Raw genomic sequence first — 14,737 nt, forward strand, 5'->3', positions numbered from 1 at the left:
AAAAGGGCGAACAGAACGCTCGGAATGATTAAGAAGGGGATCACGAACAGATCGGAGAAGGTTATCATGCCGCTGCACCGGGCCATGGTGCGCCCCCACCTGGAATACTGCATCCAGCACTGGTCGCCGTACATGAAGAAGGACACGGTACTACTCGAAAGGGCCCAGAGAAGAGCGACTAAAATGGTTAAGGGGCTGGAAATTGGGCCTCTTCTCCCTTGAAAAGAGGAGGCTGAGAGGGGACATGATCGAAACGTTCAATATAATGAAGGGCATAGACTTAGTAGATAAAGACAGGTTGTTCACCCTCTCCAAGGTAGGGAGAACGAGAGGACACTCTCTAAAACTGAAAGGGGATAGATTCCGTACGAACATAAGGAAGTTCGTCTTCACCCAGAGAGTGGTAGAAAACTGGAACGTTCTTCCGGAGTCTGTCATAGGGGAAAACACCCTCCAGGGATTCAAGACAAAGTAGATAAGGACAGGTTGTTCACCCTCTCCAAGGTAGGGAGAACGAGAGGACACTCTCTAAAACTGAAAGGGGATAGATTCTGTACGAACATAAGGAAGTTCGTCTTCACCCAGAGAGTGGTAGAAAACTGGAACGTTCTTCTGGAGTCTGTCATAGGGGAAAACACCCTCCAGGGATTCAAGACAAGGTTAGACAAGTTCCTGCTGAACTAGAGCCTACGCAGGTAGGGCTAGGCTCAGTTAGGGCACTGGTCTTTGACCTAAGGGCCGCTGCGGGAGCTGGTCTGACCCAGCAGCGGCAATTCTTATGATCTTAATGATACAAAATGCAGTAATTTTGGACAGGGCTCCAGATTTAAGAAATGCGCCAGTGGATTGATGTTTTCCTGCGATTGCCCCTTCTGTAAAAAGTCCCCCCTTTTACAAAACTGTAAGTGCCGGACGCAGCGGTAACAGCTTTGATGCTTCATAGGAATTCCATGAACGTCAGAACTGTTACCACCTCGGCCAGCACTAAAAAATGCACTACGGCTTTATAAAAAGGGGTGGGGGTGGGGGTGGGTGGGGGGGTTAATTGGCAAAATTCCCTTAAGAGCCCCAATAATTGGCTAAAATAAATTAATTAGATGATAGGTTCCTATCCGATTCTATAAAAGATAGGCACCTATCACAATGCCCTTAGTGGCGGCCTCACGCCTAAGTGGGCATTTCAATGGGCAGAGCCTAAGTGAGGTGCGTGATTTCTCTAAAACGTAGGCGCCTGAAATGTAGGCCTTTGAAAAACCTCACCTACATTTCAGGCCTACGTTTTTAAAGAGTTGCCGCCGCTAGCCGTGATTCTGTAAAACAGCGCCTAAGTGTGTTTGATAGTCAGCCGATTGGTTTAGCCCCTGAGCGTTTCTGTGCTAATCATTTAGTACAGCTACGTTACCGTGGGCTAACTGATTAGCACAAGATTACCACATAAGCCCACGCCGCTTACAAAACAGGTGGCAGTAAGTGCTCACATGATCTTTTTTTTTTTTTTTTTTTTAAATAACCACTCGCTAATGTCAACACGTGTGAAAAGTTTCAGCCTCTGAGAGCTGGTATTGTGATGTCATGATGCCTCATTCCACCAATGCCGAAGAGCCAACCGCCTCAGTGATGTCACAATGGCTGGATTGTCCTACACGTGGATCACTTTTGCTAACTTTTGATTTCTAGAGTGGTGCAGTGGTTAAAGCTACAGCCTCAGCACCCTAAGGTTCTGGGCTCAAACCCAGGCTGCTCCTTGTGACCCTGGGAAAGTCACTTAATCCCCCCATTGCCCCAGATATATTAGATAGATTGCGAGCCCAACAGGACAGATAGGGAAAAACGCTTGAATACCTGAATAAATTCATGTAAACCATTCTGAGCTCCCCTGAGAGAATGGTAGAAAAGTATATAAGCAATAGATTGAAAATCTATGAGCAACTTTCATCTTATCAAGCGGCTAAATTGAATAAAGAAATTCTTATAATTAGGTCTTGTTAATTAATCTTATTATTTTGGGGCTCATTATGGGGTACTTCTGTTGTAGATTCATCAAGGGGAGTCATTTTTGGTAAAGCTGCGGCTTGTGGTATTTTCGGAAAACGAAAGTGTCTCTTATTTCAAAAGTTGTGTATGATTGGACATAAATGTATGATTCAATTTTGGTTATCGAAAGAAGCACCTAGTTTCTGGCATTGGAGGAACCAACTTCATCGTCTATTATTATTTGAGTCTTGGGAAGTTAGGCGTTTGACTAGGAAAATCCGTATGTTTATGGAAATTTGGGATCCATATATTCAGAACCTTTCAACTAAGGCAAGAAGTTTAATTCTTAATGATTTACATTGAAGCTATGATTATTTATTTAAATTTCCAGTTCTTTATTTTTATTATTATTTTTGTCAACTTCCATTTGGGTTGGAGGGTTTAGTTTTTGGGTTATTTTATTTCTTTGATAAAAAGTTTATACATAATTAAGGGGGGGTTGGGAAGGAAGGAGGAGGTAATAGAGGAATTAAAAAAGGGGTTTAAATTTGAGAATGTATTTAGGTTTATAGTAGAATATATATTTTGGAGGAATAAGAGTATATTGTTTGACAAATATTCTTATGAATTTAATTGCACGTATTGCACGTATTGTATTATATTTGGTTCATAGACAAAACCGCCGAAGACAAAGGCGCGCGCCGACAACTGAGCGCAAGACGGAAGTGCGCGCCGAAGAAAAAGAGTGTTTTTAGGGGCTCCGACGGGGGTTTTTGATGGGGAACCCCCCCACTTTACTTAATAAAGATCGCGGCGGCATTGTAGGGGGTTTGGGGGGTTGTAACCGCCCTCATTATACTGGAAACTTAACTGTTTCCCTGTTTTTTAGGGAAAAAGTGAAGTTTTCAGTAAAATGTGGGGGGTTAAAACCCCCCAAACCCTCCACAATGCCCCCACAATGCAGCGCGATCTGTATAAAGTAAAGTGGAGGGGTTCTCCCCCACACACCCCCGTCGGAGCCCTTTAAAACAGTCATTTTCTTCAGCGCGCGCCTCCGTGTTGCGCTCAGTTGTCTGCACGCGCCTTTGTCCCGGCGCGCTTTTGACCTGACACCATTATATTTTTGTAAACTTGTATATTTGTATAATTCCTTCAATAAAATGTTCTAAATTAATTAGGTCTTCTTTGCCTTATTGAATATTATGCAAAAATATCAAAATATATCTCTTGAGGAAGTATGTTCTATTACCTTGATACTGCGTACATTTGTACTTATGAATTTATAGGTTATATTGTGCATTGTTTTTATCATTTTTATCATTTAAGATTTTATATTTCCTGAAATTGGTCCAGCTTTTAATTTAATTGTGTGTGCCACCCTGAACGGTAAGGCATGGTGCGGATTATAAATACAGCCATTATTATTATTGTCTAGGGCTATCCACTCATTTTCCAGAGGCACTTAACTTGTTATTGCCGCTGAAAATGAATGATTAGCGCCCAATTGAAAAATGGCTATTTTGGAGCCATTCTGGGAGCAGAGTTGGCATCTGCTTGGCACTTAACTCAGTGTGTTGCAAACTTTTTCGAGCCTTTTTATGGCGCGGCTGAAGTGCCTCCGGGCTTGCGTGGACGTCGATGTGATGACGTCACACGCATGCGTGAAGTCATCACGTCAATGTCAGCGTAAGCCCGGAAGCCCTCAAGACAGGGCCCGGAGCTTGATCAACCTGAAATTGGTATGTCAGTGGGGGCGGTGCGGGGGAGGAGGGGCTAGCTGACTGCCTACAGGACATGCCTTTCACCATGAGAGGCATGTTCTGTAGGTAGTCAGTTGGCACCAGCACCGGTGTCTCACGTCACACCCGGGATCTCGCAGTTTGCGATACACGGACTGAACTGCTCAGGACAACTGCACAAATGGAAAAGCATAAAACACAGTCCTACCTTGTTAGGGTTGCCAGATTTTCCAGTCGGAAAATCTGGACCCCCTAGACCTTCCCCAGGCCCTGCCCCAGGCCTGTAACACCCTAATCCCGCCCCCCAGCCCCGCCCTAGCCCCACCCCCCCACTGCCTGTTTTTGTCAGGCATGGAGGAAGTGCGTGACATCATCGTATGGCATCCTCGGACTTCCTTCCTGCCCAACGCGATTTTCAAAACCCAGACAAAGTGCCGGGTCTTGAAAAGCCATCCGAACTCCCAGGCATGTCCTCAAAAGGAGGACATGTCTGGGGAAAATCCGGACTTCTGGTAACCCTATACCTTGTGGCAACCTATGGACAGTTAAGTTCTGAAAAGCGATTTAACGCGTTATGCCAGTGCTGCATAAATCGGACATTCAATGCTGAAGCCCGGACACGGTCCAGCATCGATCATGGGTCAGCAAAACGCTCACCATTGTTGGCTAAATATTTATCCCTTTGTGTTTTTTTTTTCAATCACCAATAATAATGTATCCTATTTGCAAATGGGATACATTACGAGGGTGGTTTGAAAAATTTGGCTAAAAAAAAAACAAAACAAGTGAAACAAATTTTATTTTAGGAAACCAGTTATGCTTCTCAACGTAGTCTCCATCGTGGCCTGTTCACGCAGGGCTCCTTATACGAAGGTGCGCTAGTGCTTTTAGCGTGTGCTAGCCGAAAAACTACCGCCTGTTCAAGAGGAGGCGGTAGTGGCATTTTAGCGCGTGCTATTCCGCGTGTTAAGGCCCTAACGCGGCTTCGTAAAAGGAGCCCTTAGTCTAGCATGTGTCCAGTTTTTTCATCCTGTCAGAAAAATAGGTTTCGTCAAATCTAAAAAAAAAATATTTGTATCGCTTGTTTGTTTGTTTTTACCGAACTTTTTCAAACCGCCCTCGTATTTGCAAAAAAAAAAAAAAAAAGGCACATTCTTTGGCAAACAGTGCACACGTTTCACCCTTAGTACATTGCATGTGTGCACTGCTTGCAAAAGAGTGAGTACCAGTTGCAGGCTGTGCCCTTTTTGAAAATACTGCACCCTTTTGGCAAGGAGGACACAATATTTGCATTAGAGATCTGCACGGGAACAGGGATCACGGGAATCCCCCCCTAACCCACAGGACTCCCATGGGGACCCCCCTCTGGCCCATGGGACTCCCACAGGGACTCCCCCTCTAGGGACTCCCATAGGGATGGAAGGCTTTGGAAGCAGGGTTCGTCCATATAATATAATGGACACGTCAGCCTTAGTAAAAGAGGGAGTTTATAAGTGAATTACCTGAACAGAAAACAAAAAAAGGGTTCAAGCAAAGAGATTCCACAAGGAAAACAGCAGCGCAAACACAAAAGAAACTGTGGAATTGATGATCCTAATTGCTGCTTTTTATGGGGACGGGCGGGGATGGAGGTAATTCCTTGTGGGGATGGGTGGGGGCGGAGAGGATCCTGGAGGGGATGGGTGGGGACGGAGAGTATCCTGGCGGGGACGGGTGGGGACGGAAAGAATCCTGACGGGGACGGGTGGGGATGGAGAGGATCCTGGCGGGGACGGGTGGAGACAGAGAGGATCCTGACGGGGACGGGTGTGGACAGAGAGGATCCTGACAGGGACGGGTGGGGATGGAGAGGATCCTGGCGGGGACAGGTGGAGACGGAGAGGATCCTGGCGGGGATGGGTGGGGACGGAGAGGATCCTGACGGGGACGGAGAGGATCCTGACGGGGACGGGTGGGGACGGAGAGGATCCTGACGGGGACGGGTGGGGACGGAGAGCATCCTGGTGGGGATGAACGGGGACGGAGAGGATCCTTGCAGGAAAGGAGAGGATTCTGACGGGGACGGGTGGAGATGGAGAGAATCCTGGCGGGGACGGAGAGGATCCTGACGGGGACAGGCGGGATTTCTGTCTCCGCGCACAAACAAATGCGAAGACCAACGAAAATGAAAGTTTCAAGTTTCAAGTTTTATTACGATTTTTATATACCGCCTATCAAGATTATCTAAGCAAACAGGGCAGAAATGAAACGAGAACACCTTCAAATTGCCCTTCCCTATGTCAGTCTCTTCACTTTTCCCAGACAAGTTAAGCCTTTTGAGAGAAATCATTTTTCATGATGCAGGCTTCTGTTTGCCAGCATGCGTTTGCGCAGAGCGCAGTGGCATAGTAAGGGGAGGGTGGACCGCCCTGGGCACCATCCTGGTGGGGGCGATAGCACCTCTCTGCCCCCATGCCACCTTCATGCCCTCCCTTTCCCTTCACCAACGCGAGAAACTACTCTAGCCTGCATTTTGCGCCAGTCTGGCTCACTCTGAAAGCCCTTCTGGGTTGCGGGGCCAGGAAGTGATGTCAGAGGGAAAACCAGGGTGAGCAGCAGGCCGGAGAAGCTGTTTGCACTGGCGAAGATTTAAAGAGGTACGGAGTGGTAAAGGAGGGCATGAGTGTGGTGCGGAAGGAGCGGGGGGAGGGCAGGAGGAGGTTGCGGGGGGGGGGGTCACTAAATCACTGGCAGAGCATCATGCGATCGGCACTGCAGTATTGAGGTGCCATGCTGTTTCCTTACCTGTAGCGTTGCGTGGGCACCGCACAGCTGCTGCCTCGCCCGCCGGCGTCTCTTTCCAAACCACCGAGGCAAAATTTTCCTCATCGCAGATTTCGTGAGGCTCTGGAAAAGGACGGAACACAGAGTACGCATCAAAGCACCGACCGCTTGTTTTCTCAAATGCTGAGGAAAAATTAACACTCAACCTTCCAGAGTAGGCCTGAGGGATACCTGTCAAATTAAAGATCCAACACAGCCGCCTATTTCCCCTCTTTATTTTGAGGACATAAATCCACAGTATTGTCAGCAGGTTTTAGCAGCGCCGTGACAAAGTTATGCTATGCACTGTACATTAAACAGTGGGGGAAGGGGGTCATGACTGAGTTATTAAAGCCATAGATCACAAGCATGAGAAACAAAAAAAAAAAAAGCAAGCAGGGTAATGGCTTTCAATCGCCTCGTCTATTTATTATGTACATAAAATTGTTAATAAAGTGGAAGGTTGCTCATATAAGTCAGTAATGCTGTAGCTGTTTAATTTTTATTTTTTTTTTAGGCTCAGGAATAGATGGGGTCCGATGCCACCTTTCTGGAGTGAGGCACCGCCCAAGGCCCACCACTCACTACTTTGGCCCTTTCATCCTTGATATGGTAACCAGTCGGCACTGGGAAGCCTACTTGTTAGCCCATATTATAGGCGAGAGACCACGAAGAGTGGCCAAATCCAGCAAGGGGGGGGGGACGGAGTCCAATGCCAGACAGACTTATACGGCCTGTGTCCCACATGTGGTGAGAGACAAAGGCGTTGATCGTTTTACTGTCAAATACTACGAACGGGGGAACGGAAGGGAAGGCATCTTGACAGGTAAGTTGAGTACCGTCAGCAATACACCACATACCATCCCCGTTGTGGTTGGCATAGTGATGACTTCACAGCCAGCATTTCAACAAGGATGACCCGGGCCTACAAAGAGTGGTGGACGAGGCTCTGCTCACCTTGTTGAGCAGACTGAATGAACCATGGGGGTCGTCTTCTGCCGTCATTTACTGTGTTACTGTGTAACGTGCAATAAAAGTCGAATTTTTACTAAACCTTGATTTACCAAGGAAGTCAGCGACTGGCAATAGCTCAGTTCGGTAGGTTACTGACTCCCAAAATAAGTGAATAAAGCTGCTGTCCTAGGAGCATCAGACCACTGTCAGCGTGGGGAGGAAACTTAGAAATGGGGATCTCCATGAACTTGGGGGTTTCCATATTGGGAGGCATCTTTGGATGGCGGGGTCTTGGGTCAGGTTAGCTACCAATCTTTGGAGTGGAGTTTTCTAAGTTAGTCAGCTATCAATTGTGGGCTTCTATATTGGTGGATTGTGACTAGAGGGGTGGGGGACTTGGACGGCATCAACGCTCCCAGGACAGTGTTTGATTTACGCTCATGACTCTTTTTTTCGTGTCAATGTCAATGATAACTGTAGCTTACTTTGAACAATGTATTCCGGAATAGCAGACTAAAAATGTTTTCCTTAAACAGAATATAAATAAATTTTAAAAAATGGACGAGTTCCAGATTCACTGTACATTTCTTAGTAGCAAACCTTCCAAGCGGCTAGATATTGTGGAATCTAAGGCACAAACAATGTGGGGAAGAGGCCGGCTGCTTCAAAATGTAGACACTGCTCCGAAGAGGAGTATAAATTTAGTGCTTGGTTTAGTACAATCGTTGCATCTAGGCCTCGTCACCTTCTCATTTTCAGGGTTGGAAGACAATAAACGCGTGCAGGTCGATATTGAAAGCGATTTATCCAGCCAGAAAAAGTGCCTGTTCGGTGAAATCACCTATTCGGGGCTGTTAATGAGGAAAGACTAAAAAGGTTAGGGCTCTTCAGCTTGGAAAAGAGAAGGCTGAGGGGAGATAGGATTGAAGTCTACAAAATCCTGAGTGGAATAGAACGGGTACAAGTGGGTCGATTTTTTTACTCCATCAAAAATTACAAAGACTAGGGGACACTCGATGAAATTATAAGGAAATAGTTTTAAAACCAATAGGAGGAAATATTTTTTCACTCAGAGAATAGTTAAGCTCTGGAATGCAATGCTAGAGGTTGTGGCGAGAGGAGGAAAAGTCCATAGTCTGTTATTGAGGCAGACATGGGGGAAGCCAATGCTTGCCCTAGATCGGTAGCATGGAATGCTGCTATTATTTGAGATTCCGGAATGTTGCTACTCTTTAGGGTTCTAGAATGTTGCTACCCTTTGGGGTTCTAGACTGTTGCTATTATTTTGGGTTTCTGCCAGGTACTTGTGACCTAGATTGGCCAGCGTGAAGACGGGATACTGGGCTTGATGGAATGCTATGAAAATAACTGGTTAGTGCCGAAGTCAAAACCAGCTGTTTGGGGGGGGGGGGGGACGATCAGGGAGCAGAGTTGGCAATTGGCCAGGTTAACTGCATAAAGAGGGCCACATATAAGTCAGTCCTATCTTTTTGCGGTAACCCATAGCCGGTTAAGTACTGAATATCACACTTAACCAACTATGTGTTAGCCAGTTTTGCAAGTCGGTAAATTCAGTGCTGAAGCCTGGTATTGAATTTCCAGGGTTAACGCTGGCAGGGGTCAGCAAAATGCTGAGCACCCAGTAGCATAGTGCTATCTTCACTGAGTGTGTGTGTGGGGGGGGGGGGCTGCACCGGTGCCAGCACTTCTCCTTCTCTCTGCCATTCCACATACCTTTTTAAATGTTTGCCGGCTCTAGCCCCATCTTCTGCTTCCTGCTAACGCAGGCTCTGACATCACTTCCTGATCATGGGACCAGAACTTGACAACAGAAGGGAGTCGACACCAGCGCAAGAAGCAGGTGGAAGATGCTGCTTTTGCCAGCGAACATTTCAATAATAATAATAATAATAATAACAGCTTATATACCGCAATACCGTGAAGTTCTATGCGGTTTACAAAAGATTAAGCAAAGGCACAAATTGACTGACTTCAAGAGGGGAAGAAGAAAGAGAAGTAATTAGACAGGAAATTCATTGTTGAGGAGAGAGTGATCAATAGAACAAGTTAATCGCTATAGAGGGGAGAGAGAAGAGAGGATCAGTTGTCTAGATACTTTAGGAACAGGTGTGTTTTCAGACGTTTCCTAAATTCTTCATAAGTAGAGGGCGAAAGCAATTGTTCTAGGTCTTTACCCCATGATGCTGCTTGGTGTGAGAGAAGGAATTCATGGTGTTTTTTCAGTTTGCAACCTCTCACTGGGGGGGAAACGAAGTTGGAATGTGCACTTCTCTTGTGTCTGTTGGTTGAGAAGGAGAAAAGGTCAGTAATGTATTTGGGGGCAAGTCCGTGTAATGCTTTAAAGCAGAAACAGGCGGATTTGAACTTTACGTGTGCCTTCATCGGCAGCCAATGTAGCTGCCGGTAGTAGGGTGTCACGTGGTCAAATTTTTTTAGTCCAAAGATTAGACTGACTGTCGCATTCTGCAACAGTTGTAGGTGTCGCATATTTTTTTGGGAAATTGCCAAATAGGCGATGTTACAGTAGTCAAGCAGGCTTAGTACGAGGGATTGGACTAAGATTCTAAAAACCGATGTAACAAAATAAGCTTTAAGGGATCTGAGTTTCCAGAGAGTGAAAAATCCCTTTCTGATTAAGGAATCTACTTGGTCTTTCATGGTTAGGCATTGATCCAGAGTTTCAACAGCTACACATGGGGTGGGGGGCATCCAAGCAGCGGGGAAAAATGGGGGGGGGGGCAAGAGCAGGGGAGAGGGGGGGAGTGGGGGGGTGCATGGCGATGTTGGGAAGGTGCCACCCTCCCTCGCTTTGCCCCTCTGAGCGCTACTGGCTGAATCTTGACTCCAGTGTGTCAAATGTTTACCTGGGCACTTCTTATCATTGCATGGTCTATATTCCTCTTTGGCTCCCTGGCACATTTCCCCTCCAAAAAAGGGGCCATAGCATATCCGGTCCCTCTTCTGTGTGCCTCCACCACATGTGCTGTTACAGCTGCCCCAAGAGCTCCAGGATTGCCATGTCCCGTCCACTGCAAAATAGCAAAGGGAGCAATGACAAGGACCAAACATCTAGTCTTCTGTCTTCCAATGAGAAATACATACTATAGTTCGCCATGCTGAAAAGCTATTTTCTATATCACATAAAGGGATAACAAAGCATACACAGTCACAGTGCTTCTCGTATGAGGGGGTGCCGAAACATTCTCAACCCACCCAAGAAGGAGGTGACCAGTCAAATCCACGGAGGACAACGGCACGCCGACAATCCCGCACCGACATCTGCATGCAGGACAAATGCCCACCGCCGCTTCAGCCACTTTGAGGCCTTCCCTTATGCGCTCTAAGGGGGTGTGGGAAGAATCCCCCCACTACACTTAGAAGTCCTTGCACTCCTGTGTGTGTGTGGGGGGGGACCCCCCCCCCACACACACTACACTGAAAACTACCGAAGAGCGAAAACGGGAGTTTTCAGTGTACTGGGGGGTGTTCCCCCCTAATGCCCCCCCCCATGGGAGCACAAGGAGTTCTAAGTGTAGTCGTGGGGTTTCCCCCCCCCCCACACACACACACCCACCCTCAGAGCATAAAATGGAAGGCCTCAAAGTGGCATCACGCATTTGTCCTACGCTCAAATGTCGGCACAGGGTTGTCGGCGTGCTGTTGTCCTCCACGCTTTTGACGGTGTATCAAGAAGGAAATGATGTAGGTATGAAATTTAAAAGTTATTCCATATATTCACCCCTAGGTTCAACACATCGCCCCTAACCACGTCTACTTTTCAGGTGGGCATGGTTAGGTGTCACTAGGTGTCCTAAAGAGATAATTGCTTATTTTAATTTTTTTTTCGATTGGCTGAAAACTGGTGCGGTCAATTACCACGCCAATAAAGCCAATGTTTTTTTTAAAAAGTTGAGCGCAGATTCTGAAGTTAGGCGTCTCCAGTCATTCCCAATTTGGGCGCCAAGCTGCACATAATGTAGGTGTCCTATACAGAATCCGGCCCACTCTGCTTTCTCAAATCTTCGTGTTTTCATTTCCCAATCTTTACAAATGTCATGGAGATGAATTGGGCTTCGTACTATATCATTACAATAAGGTGAGCAGAGGGGCAGGGAGAGGCAATGAGTCCCAAGAGTCATACCGCCTGACATTCATCACTATTTAGCTTTGCAGAAATGGTTCCTGGAGGGCTAAAAAGGACTAAGCCAGCTAACTACTAATATTCAGTGCGAGATAACTGGCTATCTCCCGCTGAATATCCCGGTCAGTGCCAATATTCATTGGCTGTCTGGCTACGTCTAGCAACCAGATAAACCCACCTAAATAGAAAATCTATGTTTGGCCTTTATGTCTTAGCCAGTTAGCCAAGGAATATCAGCTTGGCTGGCTCTGTCAACCGCGGCTACACATAGACCAGAAAATCAATGCCAGTTGTCGGATATGTCCCCGACATTGAATTTCCGAGTTCACCGCCAAACCGGGCTGCCTCCCATGATCATGGGAGGAATATATAAAAATTTCAGGATGTAGAAGAGTCTGGGAGAGAGAGAGTGTGGGTTGGATTGTCAAAAGACGGAATAAGTTAACTTTGGTGTCTGTGTACGGCCATTTGAAATCCAGGCAATATGCTGACTATGCTACGCAACGGCCGTAGGGTAGCTCACATTTGACTACACATTGCAAGCAATGGCGTAATAAGGAGGGCGGGGCGGAGGCGGTCTACCCCAGGCGCCGTCTTGGTGAGGGTGCATGCACTCCTCCCACTCCTTGCCCGCCCCCTGCCGTGCATGCGTGCTGCTTCCTTCCCCAGTACCCCGGTAACATTCCTGGCATGAGCAGTAACCCCCAACCTGCTGCCGTGCCAGCGTGGGCTCTTCCCCCGACGTCACGTCCTAGGAAACGACGTCAGAGGAAGGGCTGGCGCTGGCACGCCAGCAGCAGGAACGTCACAGAGATGTGGGGGGGAAGGGAAGCGACACGCACGTGGCAGGAGGGGGGCAAGGAAGGAGCCTGTGGTGGTGGGGATGTGGAGAAGAAGGTAGGGAGGGGCGCCTCTCGCCCTCGCTTACGCCACTGATAGCAAGTAAGCCAAAATGCGTGTTATATCAAGAGCCAACAAATGCCAACCCCTCAGCCATTTACTCCCAGTGTCGCGTGAGTCGGAGGAGCATGGAACGCTGCTCGCGTATGTAAGTGAGCACTCACCAGGACACTGCCTGAGGAAACAGTCCCGCGTTTCCGCCCACTGTCCTTGGCACTCTGAGCCCCCATAGGAGGGTCCATTACACTCCCGGATCCGTTGCTGGGTGCCATTGGAACAGGTGTTGGAACAAGAGCTCCAGCTGGACCACTCATTCCAGTTTCCATCCACTAGAATACAGAAACATAGAAAGTGAGGTCAGTTAAGGATAGCAGTCCCTATTAGAGTGACACAGTTTCCATTCAATCCCCCGGTTTTCTCTTCAGTTCTTCTCAATTACAATTAAAGATGCTCCATGCAGATTCCAAGCTTTTTTTTTTTTTTTTTAATTATGCTAGTCATTTTGCCTGCCCAACCCCGGAAGGTTGCTTCATGCCTCTACCATCCCTTCCTATAGAGAAATGTATTTTTCAGTTGTTCTTAGCCTATGCCCTTTGATCTTCATAACTTTTTGTTCTAAAATATCATTTCCACTACCCCCTCCAAAAAAAAAAAAGAGAGTTTTGCTTCTTGTACATTATTTATACCTTTGAGGTACAGTACTCCCCCCGAAATTCACGGAGCACCGCAAATATTGGACACAGTTTAGGAGCGGATCGGAGGCGGGAGAGGGCTGTCGGGGCAGCAGCGGGTACCTATGTCAGTCAAGTATGTCTCGTTGAAAATGAAACCATCACTAGAGCAGACAAGGAATTAATAGATCCGATACCGAGAAACACCGGAGTTAAAAAAAGAGCTCGCTAGGATAGTGTAAGGGCAGCCCCTTGTATACTCAGCTGGATGTGGGGATCCTTGGAGCTTGCAAATTAGGGGTGGTGGCGGGTGCCTACGTAAGTCATTTGCGGTATTTTCAGACCGCCGGAAGAGGCAGTCAGAAAATACCACGAATGACTGAGTCTGCGAATTCGCGGGGGAGTACTGTACTTGAAAATCTCTATTATATCCTTTGACTCTCTTGTTGGGTATTGATTCCCAAAAATCACTTCACTTCACTGCCATTCTCTATAGCAGCCTCTAGTGGTTAAAAATGGGAAGCACACTTTCTAAGGGAAACAGCGTCGTAGCAAATGAGCTGAGGTCTCGCGATCCAATCCACAGTCAGTCAATATCACCTATATTGGCATGGATGTCACGTACATTTGGAGGGAAATTCTATAAATGGTGTTTATACTTAGGTGCCAGTAGGCGCCCTACTGGAGGCTAAGTTAGTTGGGAATTGCCTTTTGAAATGGCAAGGCAGCGTCAAATTTAAAGCGTCTACCGGCGTCTAAATAAAAGGCACCAGAATCGTGCCTACGTTGGTGCCTAACAATGCCTAACACCACTATAGGCCTGGCTAATGCCGGTACTGGCGCTAGGCGTCATAAAGCGCCTAGGTAGGCGTGATTCACGTTCAAGATAGGTGCTGGAAATGTAGGCCACGAAAACTCTGGCCTACATTTCCGGTGCCTATCTTTCCCAGAGGCGTGATTCTCTAAACGTCACTGTCACGTGATTCACACACGATCGGCCGCCGCTTTTTAGGTGGTCGCTGATATCGGCGCTGTTTAGAGAATCCAGACCTTGGTCTATGATCAAATTAATTCTTTTTTTTTTAATTTTTTTTTAATTTTCCAGAGAACCAGCGTGGTTGATAGAGCTTATGAACCAGTACTGGAAAACCACTTCCAGCGGATAGCGATTTAGTCAGCACTACAGATATAAAAATAAAACTTAAAAAACATAGAAACATTTTTAAAAAATTGTATTATCAAACCACAGTTTTTCTGGTGACTCCCACTGCAACCAACAGAACTCCGCAGATGCCACCAAACCAATATTCAACCTCTAGCACATACGGCTCTAGAAGGAGACAGTGGAGTTGGTTCACAGACGTACCTGGACAGAGAGCAATGTTGCAAAATTTGGTCTGTTTCTCGGGGCCATCGCAGTCATTTCCGCCAAACTGAGGTGGTCTGCAGATGCGCGTTCTGTCCCTGAAGCCTCTGCCACAAGTTGAGGAGCACAGACTCCATGGGGACCACTCATCCCACGTCCCATGCACTGA

At 47.0% G+C, this 14,737-nt stretch overlaps 1 protein-coding gene across 5 annotated transcripts in view; it reads right to left on the reverse strand.

The window, feature by feature from the left end:
* ADGRB1 (adhesion G protein-coupled receptor B1) overlaps positions 1 to 14,737 on the reverse strand; it is a 525,063-nt gene that overhangs the window by 297,754 nt on the left and 212,572 nt on the right. For all 5 annotated transcript variants that reach the window (XM_033935216.1, XM_033935215.1, XM_033935214.1 and 2 more), the window contains exons 5-8: positions 14,569 to 14,733; positions 12,696 to 12,860; positions 10,355 to 10,519; positions 6,498 to 6,599 (exon numbers count right to left, since the gene is read on the reverse strand). In XM_033935216.1, coding sequence (XP_033791107.1) covers positions 6,498 to 6,599; positions 10,355 to 10,519; positions 12,696 to 12,860; positions 14,569 to 14,733 — 597 coding nt within the window. The remainder of the gene's footprint in view (positions 1 to 6,497; positions 6,600 to 10,354; positions 10,520 to 12,695; positions 12,861 to 14,568; positions 14,734 to 14,737) is intronic.

This window comes from Geotrypetes seraphini, chromosome 2 (assembly GCF_902459505.1).
Source record: "Geotrypetes seraphini chromosome 2, aGeoSer1.1, whole genome shotgun sequence".
Classification (NCBI taxonomy): domain Eukaryota; kingdom Metazoa; phylum Chordata; class Amphibia; order Gymnophiona; family Dermophiidae; genus Geotrypetes; species Geotrypetes seraphini.